Source organism: Carcharhinus amblyrhynchos, chromosome 4, assembly GCF_965287045.1.
Source record: "Carcharhinus amblyrhynchos chromosome 4, sCarAmb.v2.hapA, whole genome shotgun sequence".
NCBI classification, from domain to species: Eukaryota; Metazoa; Chordata; class Chondrichthyes; order Carcharhiniformes; family Carcharhinidae; genus Carcharhinus; species Carcharhinus amblyrhynchos.
The window spans coordinates 2,769,535-2,785,099 of NC_137327.1; the positions used below are offsets into that span (position 1 = coordinate 2,769,535).

Sequence of the window (15,565 nt, forward strand, 5' to 3'; positions counted from 1 at the left end):
GGATGAACATTTTTCTCTTAAGAAAGTGAATCTGTGGAATTTACCACAGAGGGCTGTAGAGGCAGGGTAGTTTAGTTAAAGACTGATATTTTTAAGTAGTAAGGGAATCGAGGGTTATGGGGATAAAGCAGGAAGGTGGAGTTGATTATCACATCAGCCATGATCTCAGTGAGTGGTGGAGCAAACTCAATGGACCAAATGGGTTACAGCTGTTTCTCCTTATGATCTAAGGAGATATTAGGTCAGGTGACTAAAACCTTGCTCAAAGAGATGGGTTTTAAGGAGCATCTTATGGAAAGAGGGAGAGGCTCCAGGAGGGAATTCCAGAGCTTAAGGCTCAGCTGGTTGTGCACAGCTGCCAATGGTGGAGTGATTAAAATCAGGATACTCAGGAGGCCAGAAATGAGAGCAGCTCAGAGATCTGAGGGGTGCAAAGCTGGAGGAGATTACAGAAACAGGGAGGGGCTGGGCCATACAGGAATTAGAAGGCAAGGATGAGAATTTTAGCATTGGCGGTGTTGTCAGACCAGGACTTGACATAAGTTGGTGAGCTCAGGGCTGCTGGATGAACGGGACTGAAGGTACAGGCAGCAGTGTTTTGGATAAGGTGAATTTGTGGGGAGTCTAAGGCGACAGAGACACTGTCTCATTGTTAAAAGATTTTGTGGCGCTTCCTACACTTTTCCCGGTAAGTTTTCTGAGCTCCCTATGTGTGTCTCAGACCGTTTAATAACGTTCTGGTCTCTGAATAGCCTCTGTGAGACAGACAAGTGAGTGCCCAGTATGGAGAGACGATGGCCTCGTGATATTATCACGAGACTATTAATCCAGAAACTCAGCTAATGTTCTGGGGCCCCAGGTGCGAATCCTGTCATGGCAGATGGTGGGAGATTGAATTCAATAAAAAAATCTGGAATTAAGAATCTACTGATGACCAAGAAAGACTTTTTTACACAGAGAGTAGTGGGTGCCTGGAACTTGTTGCCGGGGGAGGTAGCGGAAATGGATAAGGTAGTGACTTTTAAGGGGCGTCTTGACAAGTACATGAATAGAGGGATATGGTCCCCGGAAGGGTAGGGGGTTTTAGTTAAGTCAGGTAGCACAGTCAGTGCAAGCTTGGAGGGCCGAAGGGCCTGTTCCTGTGCTGTAATTTTCTTTGTTCTTTGTATTGTCGATTGTCAGAAAAACCCATCTGGTTCACTAATGTCCTTTAGGGAAGGAAATCTGCCATCCTTACCTGGTCTGGCCTACATGTGACTATAATGAAATTAACTTTAAAAAAGTCCAACAGTTTTCAAATGATTGGTCAAGGTAGTAGCTGGTATGGAATTGAGTCTTGCTGAGCAGGAATGGTCATCTCTTCCACATATTGAGTTTGCTGTTTGCAGCTAGAACAGAAAGTGATAGAGGTATATCTTTAAGGCAGATTCTTGATTGATGGGAGTTGGGGGTAGGCAGGAATGTGGTGTCAAAGCTATAATTAAACCAGTCGTGATCATACTGAATGGTGGAGCAGGCTGGAGGAGCTGAATGGCCACTCCTGCTCCTGTTTATGTATGGGGACCCTGGAATGTGCTTGTGCCGGGTGAGTTGAGCTCACAATGGAACTCAGTTGTGATGTTTCCTGTCCCATTCCCACAACACACCTTTGCAGTCACTTAATAACCCGGTCCACACTGGGGCAATTTAACTTGTGTGGTGTAAATAAAGAAACTTTCTATAAAGAACAAAATCAGCCCGGGAAACAGGCCCAACGAGCCTGGCTCAAACAATTGGTTACTTTAGAAATAACATTTCATTTATAGCACAAAGAGCTATGTTTCTATTCTTTCATGGGATGAGGGTGTCACTGACAAGGTCAACATTTATTGACTGTCCCTAATTGCTTTTGGACTGAATGGCCTTCTGTTGAGCAAATTGCTGTGGATCTGGAGTCACATGTAAGCTAGACCAGGTACAGGCAGCAGATTTCCTTTCCTGAACGACATTAGTGAACCAGATGAGGTTTTTACAACAGTTGATAGTATCATGACTAGCTTCCAATTCCAGATTTAATAAATAAATTTCACCAGCTGCTATAGTGGGATTTGAGCCCATGTTGCCAGATGAATCTCCAGTTTACTAGTCCAGTGACACCCCTATCAATTAGTCCGTGCCAGTGTTTATGATTCACATGAACCTCCTTCCATGCTACTTCCTCTCTCACTTGTTACAAACAGAACGGGAGGAATGCATAGTTATCTAGACCCACAACTCAAGTCACACTATCAGTTTAAAAGGTTATTTCACTCACCAAAATGGCAAATCATTGACCTTGTTAGACCCAGGAGTTGGGGGTAGGGTGTTAGCGTGGATAGAGGACTGGTTGTCAAATAGGAGGCAGAGAGTGGGGGTCAATGGGTGCTATTCGGATTGGCAGATGGTGACTAGTGGAGTGCCCCAGGGGTCGGTGCTGGGGCCTCAGCCATTTACCATTTATATAGATGATCTGGAGGAGGGAACCGAGTGTAGGGTGTCGAAATTTGCTGATGACACCAAAATTGGTGGAAAGGCAAATTGTGCGGAGGGTGTGGAGAGTCTGCAGAAAGATCTAGATTGGCTGGGCGAACGGGCCAGGAAATGGCAAATGGAATTTAATGTTGGCAAGTGCAAGGTGGTCCACTTTGGTAGGAATAATGGTAGGGAGGATTATTACTTACGTGGAGAAGAACTGCAGCAGGCGACGGTGCAGAGGGACCTCGGGGTCCTTGTGCATGAGTCGCAAAAACTCAGCTTGTAGGTGCAGCAGGTGGTCAGGAAGGCGAATGGGATGCTGGCCTTCATAGCGAGGGGGATTGAATATAAAAGTAGGGAGGTCTTGCTGCGGCTGTATAGGGCATTGGTGAGGCCGCAGCTGGAGTACTGTGTGCAGTTTTGGGCACCGTACTTACGCAAGGATATTTTGGCCTTGGAGGGAGTGCAGAGGTGGTTTACTAGGCTGATGCCGGAGTTGAGGGGGTTGAGCTATGAGGAGAGGCTGAATAAATTAGGCTCGTACTCTTTAGAGTTTAGAAGAATGAGGGGAGATCTCATTGAGACGTATAAGATGATGAATGGGATGGATAGGATAGAGGTGGAGAGACTCTTCCCACTCAGAAAGGATAGTAGGACTAGGGGGCACAGCCTCAAGATAAAGGGGGGGCGGTTTAGAACAGAGTTGAGGAGGAACTTCTTCACTCAAAGGGTGGTGAATCTCTGGAATTCTCTGCCCGTTGAAGTGGTGGAGGCTACCTCGCTAAATATTTTTAAGACGCGAGTTGATGGGTTTTTGATAAGAGAGGGGATTAAGGGTTATGGGGAGAGGGCGGGAATGTGGAACTGAGCCAAGACAGATCAGCCATGATCTTATTGAATGGCGGGGCAGGCTCGAAGGGCTAGTTGGCCTACTCCTGCTCCTATTTCTTATGTTCTTATGAGACTTCAACCTGGCTTATTTCAATAAACTGAATGATTTATTAGAAGACAAAATGTCTTTAAAAATAGATTACACAAAGTGGTTAACACATAATTATATACTGAAAGTATAACTATCCCTTTATAAAAATACCCCAGCATGCAGGCACTGATGAGACAGGATGTTATTTATTTGCTAGTTTTGGGGAATGTGTTAATCTGTAAAGAAGGCTGTGTGCGTGAACAATTTAAACTGGGAAAAATTAATGCAGTTCTTGTGTGGACAAGTTGAGAGGCAAGTACTGAAGGTGTGGATTTGTAATGCGACAAATGGTTTACAGATAAATAGGCTAGGATAGAAATTTGCATTAGGAGATACCTGGGGAACTTGTTTTCAACTGTTAAATTTCAAAGGGAAGTGAAAGGATCATTTACATGCTGCAATGGTTTCATAAGTAACCAAGGAAAGGTTTTAAATTGTATTTGGCCTGAAATTCAGGACATTGGAAAAGATGAAAGATTTTTATATTTTGGAACGGTTAAGCTCAAAGAAGTGCTGAGGACAATGGAATTGTAGATGCAATATTAAAGGATATATATAAGGACAGGTGTGTGATTCAGAGTTGGCTGTATGAGGGGAAACAGTTCTGGGTTGGGAGAAGATGCACTTAATATTGCAAATTTCAGTCTTGTTCTGAAGATTTGGATTTCCACAACAGGGTGGAAGTGAGGTGTTGAGAGATTGAGTAGTATACCTTTGTGTAATATAGTAGTATACCAATTGTGTAACTGTAATCTTGTGTGCTTAGGTTTTCTTTTAGCAATAAACCTTTTACTTTAATTTTCATAATTCCCAAAGTGTTACTGGACTTCAAGCTGCTGAGTTTTAATACATTTTCTTCTTAGTTTCAGAATATTAAAAAAAAGTTATGACTCATAAGCCAAGTTTCCCTCTGGGGTTCGGTTTACTTTGCAATTAACATCTACTGTTGTCATAACATACTAACAAAGGACAACGGTGTCTCTGCAGAGATGGACTTTGGAGGACAGATTTCATAAAATAAAGATAAAGTTCACAGGGGTTTGATGCTGTTGACTGGAGCATCCTGCATGTGAAGTTTTCACCAACGTCTCACAGGTTGTATCACATCTTGGTACGGGCCTGCTCTGGCCAAGACCGCAAGGAACTACAAACGTATGAACCTCAATCCATCACGCAAACCAGCCTCCCATTCACTGACTCTGTCTACACTTCCTGCTGCCTCAGTAAAGCAACCAGCATAATTAAGGACCCCATACACCCAGGACATTCTCTCTTCCACCTTCTTCCTTTGGGAAAAAGATACAAAAGTTTGAGGTCACATACCAGCCAACTCAAGAACAGCTTCCTCCCTGCTGCTGTCTGACTTTTGAATGCACCTACCTTGCATCAAGTTGATGTTTCTCTACACCCCATCTATGACTGTAATACTACTTTCTGCACTCTCTCATTTCCTTCTCTATGAACGGTATGCTTTGTAAAGCATACAAGAAACAGTACTTTTAATTGTATGTTAATATGTGTGACAATAAATCAAATCAGATCAAAATCAATGGAGTTTTGGCATGGAGGAGAATACAGAACTGAATCAGTTCATCTTCTCGCAGGTTTTCAAATGTGGACAAGTTATAAGCAAACGATAACTGCAGGAAAGACAAAGAAAGTAAGTTCCATCTTCACTTGTTCGCCAAAGCATACTAATTTCAAAAATCATTGGTTCAAAACTTAACGCTTGTCGCTTTCAGTAAGTCACCAGCCTTTGCCAGCTTTCTCTCCATCAATTAGTGATTGTGGTTCAAAATTAACAGACGGCTCTTTCCCCGCGAGTGCCATGCTGGTCAAGTGATTCCTTGGGAAAAGGTACTTGCTCCCAGTCCAGCGAGGAAGTTACCAGTCACTGTGTTGGGAGGACTGTGTAGCAGTGGGGAGTTTAGAAAAATGAGAGGCGACCTTATTGAGAATCAGATTGACAAGGGGCTTGATAGGGTTGATACTGAAAGTATATTCCCCCTATGGGAGAGTCTAGGACCAGAGGGAATGATCTCAGAGTAAAGGGGTCGCCTGTTGAAGACAGAGATGAGGAGGACTTCCTTCTCTCCGAGGGGAGTGAATCTATGGGATTCTTTACCACAGAGAGCTGGGTCACTAAGTGTGTTCAAGGTCGAAACAGGTTTTTAATCAATACGGGAATTGAGGGTTAAGGTGGGGAAATGGGAGTTGGGTCCCTGTGGTGGTGGTGTTGTGGGGGGGGGGGTCCCTGTGGTGGTGTTGTTGTTGGGGGGGGTCCCTGTGGTGGTGGTGTTGTTGTGGGGGGGGGGTCCCTGTGGTGGTGGTGTTGTTGTGGGGGGGGGGTCCCTGTGGTGGTGGTGTTGTTGTGGGGGGGGGTCCCTGTGGTGGTGGTGTTGTTGTGGGGGGGGGGGTCCCTGTGGTGGTGTTGTTGTTGTGGGGGGGTGTCCCTGTGGTGGTGGTGTTGTTGTTGTGTGGGGGGGTCCCTGTGGTGGTGGTGGTGTTGTTGTTGTTGTGGGGGGGGGTCCCTGTGGTGTTGTTGTTGTGGGGGGGGTCCCTGTGGTGTTGTTGTGGGGGGGTCCCTGTGGTGGTGTTGTTGTGGGGGGGGGGGTCCCAGTGGTGGTGGTGGTGTTGTTGTTGTTGTGGGGGGGGTCCCTGTGGTGTTGTTGTTGTGGGGGGGTCCCTGTGGTGTTGTTGTTGTGGGGGGGTCCCTGTGGTGTTGTTGTTGTGGGGGGGGGTCCCTGTGGTGTTGTTGTTGTGGGGGGGGGGTCCCTGTGGTGGTGTTGTGGGGGAGGGTCCCAGTGGTGGTGTTGTGTGGGGGGGTCCCTCTGGTGGTGTTGTGGGGGGGGGTCCCAGTGGTGGTGTTGTGTGGGGGGGTCCCTGTTATGGGGAGGGGTCCCAGTGGTGCGGCTTTGGGGGGAATCACAGAATTGTTGCAGTGGGGAGCGAGGCCATTCGGCCCATCGTGTCTGACTGGCTCCAAACGAGCACCTTGCAGACTGTTCCGCTCAGTTCATCAATCTCCCCGCTGGAAAGGCTCGGTTAAACCTGCCTCCCTCACACTCCCAGGCCCAGCTTCCCCACAACCAACTCGCCCAGTTCATTAACCTTCCCATCCTGTGGCCGGCCCAACCTCAGGCCGCCGCGCTCTGGGCCCGAGAATCCCCCGCCCCGGACAGGAATGACCGCTCCCCAGCTCCCTCTGACTCCTGCCGCCCCTCATCCTCCGGCTCCAGATTACCGGACAGGAGGAAACACCCTCTCCGTGTCCATCCTGTCACTGCCCCTCAGGCCTCTGAATGCCCAGAACACAAACTCCTCACCTCCAGGATCAATCTGCTACACCTCCACCACTGGAGGGGGCGCTGTGTGGGGAGGACCCTGTCTCCGGGCCGGTGGGGGCGCTGTGTGGGGAGGACCCTGTCTCCGGGCCGGTGGGGGCGCTGTGTGGGGAGGACCGTGTCTCCGGGCCGGTGGGGGCGCTGTGTTGGGAGGACTCTGTCTCCGGGCCGGTGGGGATGCTGTGTTGGAAGGACGCTAACTCCGGTCCAGTGTGGGCGCTGTGTTGGGAGGATTCTGATTCCGGGCTGGTGGGGGCGCTGTGTCGGGAGGACTCTGTCTCCGGGCCGATGAGGCGCTGTGTTGGGAGGACTCTGACTCCGGGCCAGTGGGGGTGCTGTGTTGGGAGGAGCTAACTTCGGTCCGGTGGGGGCCCTGCGTTGGGAGGATTCTGACTCCGGGCTGGTGGAGGCGCTGTGTTGGAAGGACTGACTCCGGTCCGATGTGGGCGCGCTGTGTTTGGAGGACTCTGACTCCAGGCCGGTGGGGGCGCTGCCTGTGGAGGCCGCGGTCGAGGCTCCGGCCTTTCTCGGCGAGTGCTGGCCGGCTCGGGGCCCTTTGGCTGAGCAACATGGCGCTGGTCGGGCCGCTCTCCCGCGCTCTGTCGGAGCGGTTGTCCCGGTGCCGGCTGCTGGTGGTGGGCGCCGGCGGCATCGGCTGCGAGCTGTTGAAAAACCTGGTGCTGGCCGGCTTCCGGGACATTGAGGTGGTAAGGAAGGAAAAGCCGAGGCTGCGGGAGGCCGGGGCGCGGGAACTGAGGCTGGGCCTGGGCTTTGCCGCGCTGTGGAGACGGGGGCCCACAGCACTCCCTGCACGGTTTGAATGAGGCTGTCTGTATGTCTAGGGTCAGTGTCAAACATTCTGTGGCTCCTGGGTATCCTCGGGCTGGCATGGGCAAGGTGGCCAAATGGCCTCTTTCTGTGCTGTAACTTTTCCATGGTTCTGTTTGAGGAGCCGGGGATATTTTCCTAGAATCCTTACAGGAGGCTATTCGGGCCATCAACTCTACATCGACTGAGCATCTTCTCCCTGCCCTATCTCCATTAGCTCAGGTATTTACAGAGAATGCTGGAAAGTCTCAGCAGGTCTGACAATCTCTGTGGGGGGAAAAGAACATGATGTGGATGTGCCTGCGTTGGACTGGGGTAAACACAGTAAAAAGTCTGACAACACCAGGTTTTAGTCCAGCCGATTTATTTGATAGTAGACGCACAAGCTTTCAGGTTAGTCCCTTCGAAGGGACTAACAGCCAACGTTTCGCGTCTAAATGACCCTCCAGAACTCTGACGAAAAGTCGTCTAGACTCGAAGCGTGGGCTCTATTCTCTCCCCACAGAGGCTGTCAGATTTTCCAGCATTTCCTGTTTTTGTTTCAGATTCCAGCAACTGCAGTATTTTGCTTTTAGCTCATGCATTTACCCTGCTAATCCCTCTAAACAGCACATCTTGGGGCAATTTAATATGGCCAATCTGCTTAATGTCCACATTGTTGGACTGTGAGAAGAAACCAGAGCACCCGGAGGAAACCCACGCAAACACGGGGAGAACATGCAGAGTCCACAGCCATCCAAGGCTGGAATCTAACCTGGGTCCTTGGTGCTGAGTGGCAGCAGTGCTAACCACTGCATCTGAGGTCATGAAAAATAATTATTCTTCAGCTTGCATTATAGTCAGTCAGATATTATGTAAAACATTCCCAATAATCCTTTGCTGTTTGGAATGACTTGTCCTATGTCCCACATCCAAATTGCAAGTGCAGGAACGTTATCTGATAAAAGTGACAAGCCACATCACAATGAATTGTTGCTGTGGCAGTTCACACAGCTCTGTGTAGAAAGCAGCTTGCACGGTAAGGAAAGACTTGTTTTCATTCTAAATCACTTTACATTCAGTGATTTATCTTTGAGATGTGGTCATTGTTTAACGTGAGCAACACAGCAAGGTCACAGAAACAGTAATGAGGTAAATGATCCATTTTGGTGATGTCGATTGAGGAATAAATATTGGCCAGTGCCATGGGACCTTTTATTTATGCCCAGCCAAGAGGCTGAAAAATGGTAACTGACAATGCAGCACTCCCACATTGGGACCGGCAGCCTAGATTTGAGCTCAACTCTTTAGAATGGGTCTTGAAGCAGCAATTATCAGACTGTGGGATGAGTGTGCACCCCACTGAACTGAAGCTGACACCTGTGGACCTGCCTTCAGGCAGTCAGTGGTATTAGATTAGTGGCAAGCTGGTGAAGAAGGTGTATGCCATGCTTGTCTCCATCAGTTGGGGCATAGAATATAATCGTTAGAGTTTAGAAGAATGAGGGGAGATCTCATTGAGACGTATAAGATGTTGAATGGGATGGATAGGATAGAGGTGGAGAGGCTCTTCCTGCTCAGAAAGGACAGTAGGACTAGAGGGCACAGCCTCAGGATAAAGGGGGGAGCGGTTTAGAACAGAGTTGAGGAGGAACTTCTTCACTCAAAGGGTGGTGAATCTCTGGAATTCTCTGCCCGTTGAAGTGGTGGAGGCTGCCTCACTCAATATTTTTAAGACGCGGGTTGATAGGTTTTTGATAGGCAAGGGGATTAAGGGTTATGGGGAGAGGGCGGGAATGTGGAACTGAGCTACGACAGATCAGCCATGATCTTATTGAATGGCAGGGCAGGTTCGAGGGGCTAGATGGCCTACTCCTGCTCCTATTTCTTATGTTAATTGGCAAGTCATATTGTAGTTGCAGAGAACTTTTGGAACATTGTACCATTCTGGTCGCCACACTACCAGAAGGATGTAGAGGCTTTGGAGAGGGTATTGAAAAGGTTTACCAGGACGTTTCCTGGTTTGGAAAGTATTAGCTATGGGGGGGATTGGACAAACTTGTTTGTTTTCTCTTGACCATCGGAGTCTGAGGGGCAATCTGATAGCAGTTTACAAAATTAAGAGGCATGGACAGGATGGATAGTCGGAGTCTTTTTCCCAGGGTAGAAATGTCAATGATTAGGGGACATAGCTTTAAGGTAAAAGGGGGAATGTTTAAAGAAGATGTGAGGCAATATTTTTTACACAGAGGGTGGTAAGTGTGTGGAAAGCACTGCCAGAGGAGGTGGTAGAAGCAGGTACAATAGCAACATTTAAGAGGCATCTTGACAGATACATGATTAGGCAGCGAATAGAGGGTTACAGACCGCATAGAGGCAAAAGGTCTTTAGTATAGAAAGGCGTAATGTGTTGGCGCAGGCTTTGTGGGCTGAAGAGCTTGTTCCTATGTTGTACTGTTCTTGTACACAACCAGTTTAGAAGTCCTGATGTTAGATGGAGACAGAATGTTCAGTAACAATAGCAAAAGGAGCTGGAATAAAGTAAAAGAAGGAATAAGCATTTAAACACATCACATGGTGGAATCAATCAGTAATTGATCTTACTAATTGCACCCTGTTCTTGTGAGGCAGTGATAATATGATAAGCCTTTATATGAAAAATGTTTCCTGTTAACCTGATTTGATGTGGATATGCCAGTGTTGGACTGGGGTAAACACAGTAAAAAGTCTGACAACACCAGGTTTAAGTCCAACCGATTTATTTGTTAGTAAACTCACTAGCTTTCGAAGGGTTTCCTCCTCTTCAGGTGAATGGAGAGTTCTGGTTGTCAGACTTTTTACTGTGTTTACCCCAGTCCACGCCGGCATATCCACATCATATCCCGATTTGGACCATTGCTGGCTCTTCGTAAGATCGATTTCTCCCCCTTTGTCCCACTCTCTGCCTTCTCCCCATTTCCCTGTTGACAGTTCTTGGGGGTTTTGCTTGTTTGCTATTTCTAGTGGGGCAATTTGTGTCCAAACAACTCTATAAACATATGTTTGAACATATTTGTCCTCTGGCTACTAATTCAGCAACCAATGGGAGTAATTTTTCTCAATTTATTTAATCAAAACCATACCTATGTCCTTTAGAGAAGGAAATCCCCAATCCTTACTTGTATGTCTGGCCTGGAGTGACTTTAGATCCATAGTAATGTGGTTGACACTTAAATGCCTGAACGAGACACTCAGTTCAAGGGTAGTTAGGGATGGGCAGTGAATGCTGGTCCAGCCAGTGATACCCACGTCCCATGAATGAATACATTTAAAGAAACCTCATTTCCAACCCCTCCACCAGATTTCCCCTGAGTCTTTGCTTGAATGAAAAGAGCCCCAGGTTTAGTATTTACACTCTCTCGTTGCTGACATCATCGTGAATAATTTCAACATCTTTTCCAGGGCTTTGACTTGCTCCCAAAATGCTGTGCCCAAAACTGGATGTGTTACATTTTGCTTAATTCAAATCATCTTGAATTTAAATTGGAATGTTCTTAAACAAAAACTTATATTAAATTGCCAGACCTACTGAGATTTTCCAGCATTTTCTCTCTTATATTAAATTGCTTGATTTGAAATGTTGAGTAAATAAACAGCTTTAAATTAAAAACAGTAGATAATATTCGAAATGTAATCTAACCAGCGAGCAGGACGGAATTAATCTTACCTCATTGGTTCCAAATTCTGTATTTCAGGTCATAAAACTTCACATATCCCACACGATTTCTTTTTGGCAAATAGATTTATTGTGCTGTTTATCAGCCTCTCTGTGCTCCGTTTAGTTGTGAATGCTCCCACACAGTGATTTCTTGACTCTGGATATTATTGAGCAAGAGCTTCAGATTTCTTTTCTCAACATCCTCTTGCTCCTGTGATAAACAGAATCATAGAATCCTATAGTGCAGAAGGAGGCCATTCGGCCCACTGAGTCTGCACCGACCACAATCCCATCCAGATCCTATTCCCGTAACCCCACACATTTACCCTAGCTATTACCCCAGACACTAAGGGATAATTTAACATTGCCAATCCACCTAATCTGCAAATCTTTCAATTGTGGGAGAAAACCGGAGCACCTGGAGGAAACACACACAGATGTGGGGAGAATGTGCAGACTCCTCACAGACAGTGACCCAGGCTGGGAATTGAACCTAGGTTCCTGGCCCTGAGGCAGCAGTGCTAACCACTGTGCCACTTAGCTGTCCCCATGTTGGATTTGAGATTGGGAACACATTGAGAGTTGGTACTGATCCTGTGGATTTATTTCACGATCCTACCTCTGACGGAGATTGAATTTCTAACAAGCCACTTTCACTTGTTTCCAGATGGATTTGGATACTATCGACGTCAGCAACCTTAACCGACAATTTCTCTTTCAGAAGAAGCATGTTGGCAAGTCGAAAGCTCAGGTAACAGTCATTGAGGCAGACTTGTCTTTTCTTGCTTCTGTAAAATACTTTGGGGGGAGTTTTCCTATCCCGCTTACTGCGGGAATCATAATGAGTTGGGGGAGTGGCTGCAGGAGGGCTTTTCCGGTTTTGGGGCTCGCGCAGCAGGAAAATCCTGCCCATTATGACATTTTCCTACATTAATGGTTTAATTGTTTTTTAAATAATCAGCATTACAAAGCTAGACCTTTCCTGTCTGTCTGACTTCTGGGCAGCCTCAGGGACTGCAGTGGTTCAAGGAGGCAGCTCATCTCCACCTTCTGAAGGGCAACCAGGGATGGGCAGTAAATGCTGACCTCGCCAGAGTCCCAGAAATTAATGAAAATAAATAAATGAGAAACTGTTAAGAGTGGCAGCAAGGTGGGTAACAGGTTTAAATGGCAAGTCAACCAGACAGAATTCTTTAAAGAAAAGTGGTTGATTAACTTGGTTCAGTTCTTTGAAGTAACGGAAAGGGTTGATGAGACTAGCACAGTTAATGTGTATACGAGCTTTGATAGAATAAATAAGGATAAGCAGTATTCACTGGCGGGAAGGTTGGTAATCTGGGGACAGAGATTTAAAGTGATTAATCAAAGAAGCAGAGATGAAGTAAAAACACTTTTGCGTGGTTGATGCACAGGTTGGAAGAGCAGTGGAAGCAGGTTCAATAATAATGTTCAACAAAGAGGGATTGAAGGAAAACTTGAAGGGAGAGTATTTACTGAACAATGGACTAACAGCAATCAGTTACTCCCCAAAGAACTGGTACTGGCAAATTCGAACAAACTGCTTCCTTCTGTGCCGTATCATTCTGTGATTATGTAATGATGATACCAGAACGTAGGAGATTACAACCATCACAAAGGATTAAACAGGTTACTTCTACAAAGGCTGAAAGGAGATCTGATTGAGGTCTTTTAACATTGTGTTGGTCTTGACAGGGTATGTATGGAGAGAATGTTCACACTTCGAAAAACTTCAAAACTGGGTCCATAACTACAGGACGGCCCAATTGCAAAATCAGGGAATGTGTCTTTACTTGGTGAGAATGTGGTGCTCTTTCCCACAGGAAGATGTTGAACTGCACAACTTTGATGCGTTCAGCAGGAAGGTGGATAGTTACATGAGAGGGAAGGAAGCAGAAAGATATGCAGTAAAACAGAGTGGGAAGAGATTCAAATTTTATTCAACTTTCATTTGGTTTGCAGGTGGCCAAGGAGAGTGCCTTAAAGTTCTGCCCTGAGGCCAGGATTGCAGCTCATCACGACAGCATCATGAAGTAAGCTTTATCTTTTGTTGTGTCTGCAGAACAGTGTACTTTATTTTTAAAGTGATGTTTGAGACATTTACGTGAAGAATAGAGGGCTAGCAATGAATTTGAAGAGTTGTGGTAGTCTCAGTTCTTCTGATCAGGAAGAGACTGTTCCTGTTAAAGAATTTTATATGGCATCTTTCCCGACCTTCAGCATATCTCAAAATGTCATCCTTTATTCCTGCTGGTCTCAACATTCTGTTAATCTTTTTAAAATTCTTTCTTGGGTTGTGTGTGTTACTGCCCATCCCCAATCACCTTGAATTGAGTGTCCTTCGAGAAGGCATTTTAAACGTCAACCACATTGCTGTGGCTCTGGACTCCCGTATAGGCCAGTCCAGGTAAGGATGACGGATTTCCCTCCCTAAAGGGACATTAGTGACCCAGATGGGTTTATCCAACAATCGACAATGGTTTCATGGTCATCAGTAGATTCTTAATTCCAGATTTTTGAATTCAAATTTCACCATCTGCCGTGGTGGGGTTCGAAACCTGGTCCCCAGAGCATTACCCTGGGTCTCTGGATTACTAGCCCAATGACAATACCACTGCTTCCCCTGTCTGGTTATACCATGCTGGCATTTTATATTGGTTACTTCTTTCGAAATCCTATAATTTAGTGGATTCAAATACTCCATGCTGTATCTGATTGACTTGTTAGGTACCAATTCGTGCAGCAGCTAATTGTCATAGAGTTTCTGGAGTGGAGGAGGAGGCTGTTCGGCCCATCAAGCATGCACCAACCACAATCCCACCCAGGCCTTATTCCTGTAACCCCACATATTTACCCTACTAATCCCCTGACACTGGCTCAATTTAGCATGGCCAACGACCTAACCTGCACATCTTTGGAGTGTGGGAGGAAACCGAAGCACCCAGCGGAGACCCATGCAGACATGGGGAGAATGTGCAAACTCTACAGAGACAGTGACCCAAGCCGGGGATTGAACCCGGGTCCCTGGGGCTGAGAGGCAGCAGCGCTAACCAATATGTCAATATGCTGCCCCCAAACAGTTGCATTGTCACCATGTTGGTTGGGATGGGAGTAACATGTAGGCCCAAACCAGCTGGCTAAATGAGCTGGAATTTTCTGACAGTTTTGTGGCAATTTTTATTGATACCATTTCTTTAAATTTTAAATCCTGAAAGTCTGACCTAACTGTGGGGTCACCTTTCCCCCATAGACTGCAGAGGCTCAAGAATTAGTCTACACCACTCTCTGGAGGGTAATGAGAGAGATGGTCAGTAAATATTGGCCTGGTCACATCCTGGGGATAAATAAACAACACCCAGAAAATATTAATGAGACAGATTAAACTGAGAACCCAGAAAGAAATATTTCCTTTACTTCAGAAAGTGTAGACATTCCACAGATTTGTCAGCAAAGGCTCTGAGATTTCCAGAGTTAGTTCATTCAAATGAGGGGAGCAGAAATGAATGAAAATATGGATCATGATCTTTGCTGAAAAAAGGTTAATATCTCAATTTTCGGTGATGGAAGTGAGATCTGAAGTTAGTCCCGCACAATTTAGCTTAATTGGATCAGATGGCATTTGCCAATTCTTGACTGTTGTAACATCATTTCATTGCTTGCCGAAATGATCGATGATTTGCCGCCTGGTGGGTGCGACCCAGGTGGGAGGGTGCAGCCTGCAATGCACAGTGACCTCTCCCTCCTTTCCAAGCTCCCAGCCACTGATTTTCCCCATTAAACTTGCTCATCTATTGAGATGATGACCAAGAGGGTGGGAATCGTCATGCCGGATGACAAAAGAATGGAATGTTTGGAATGGGCTTTGATTTGGTTTATTACTGTCACATGTATTAACATACAGCGCAAAGTATTGTTTTTTGCACACTATACAGGCAAAGCATACCGTTCATAAAGAAGGAAATGAAAGTGCAGAATGTAGTGTTACAGTTATAGCTAGGGTAAAGAGAAAGATCCACTTAGTGAGAGGTAAGTCCATTCAAAAGTCTGACAGCAGCAGGGGAGAAGTTGTTCTTGAGTCGGTTGGTAGGTGACCTCAGACTTTTGTATCTTTTTCCTGATGGAAGAAGGTGGAAGAGAGAATGTCTGGGGTGTGTGGGGTCCTTAATTATGCTAGTTGCTTTGCTGAGGTAGCAGCCAGTGTAGACAGAGTCAATGGATGGGAGG

The 15,565-nt window shown here is 46.3% G+C and overlaps 1 protein-coding gene across 1 annotated transcript in view; it reads left to right on the plus strand.

Moving 5' to 3' along the window:
- Positions 1–7,333: 7,333 nt before the first annotated feature.
- Positions 7,334–15,565, plus strand: part of uba2 (ubiquitin-like modifier activating enzyme 2) — a 35,428-nt gene continuing 27,196 nt past the window's right edge. Inside the window, exons 1-3 of the mRNA XM_080186678.1 lie at positions 7,334–7,526; positions 11,991–12,074; positions 13,304–13,374. Of these exons, the coding sequence (XP_080042804.1) occupies positions 7,389–7,526; positions 11,991–12,074; positions 13,304–13,374 (293 nt within the window). The 5' untranslated portion in view covers positions 7,334–7,388. The remainder of the gene's footprint in view (positions 7,527–11,990; positions 12,075–13,303; positions 13,375–15,565) is intronic.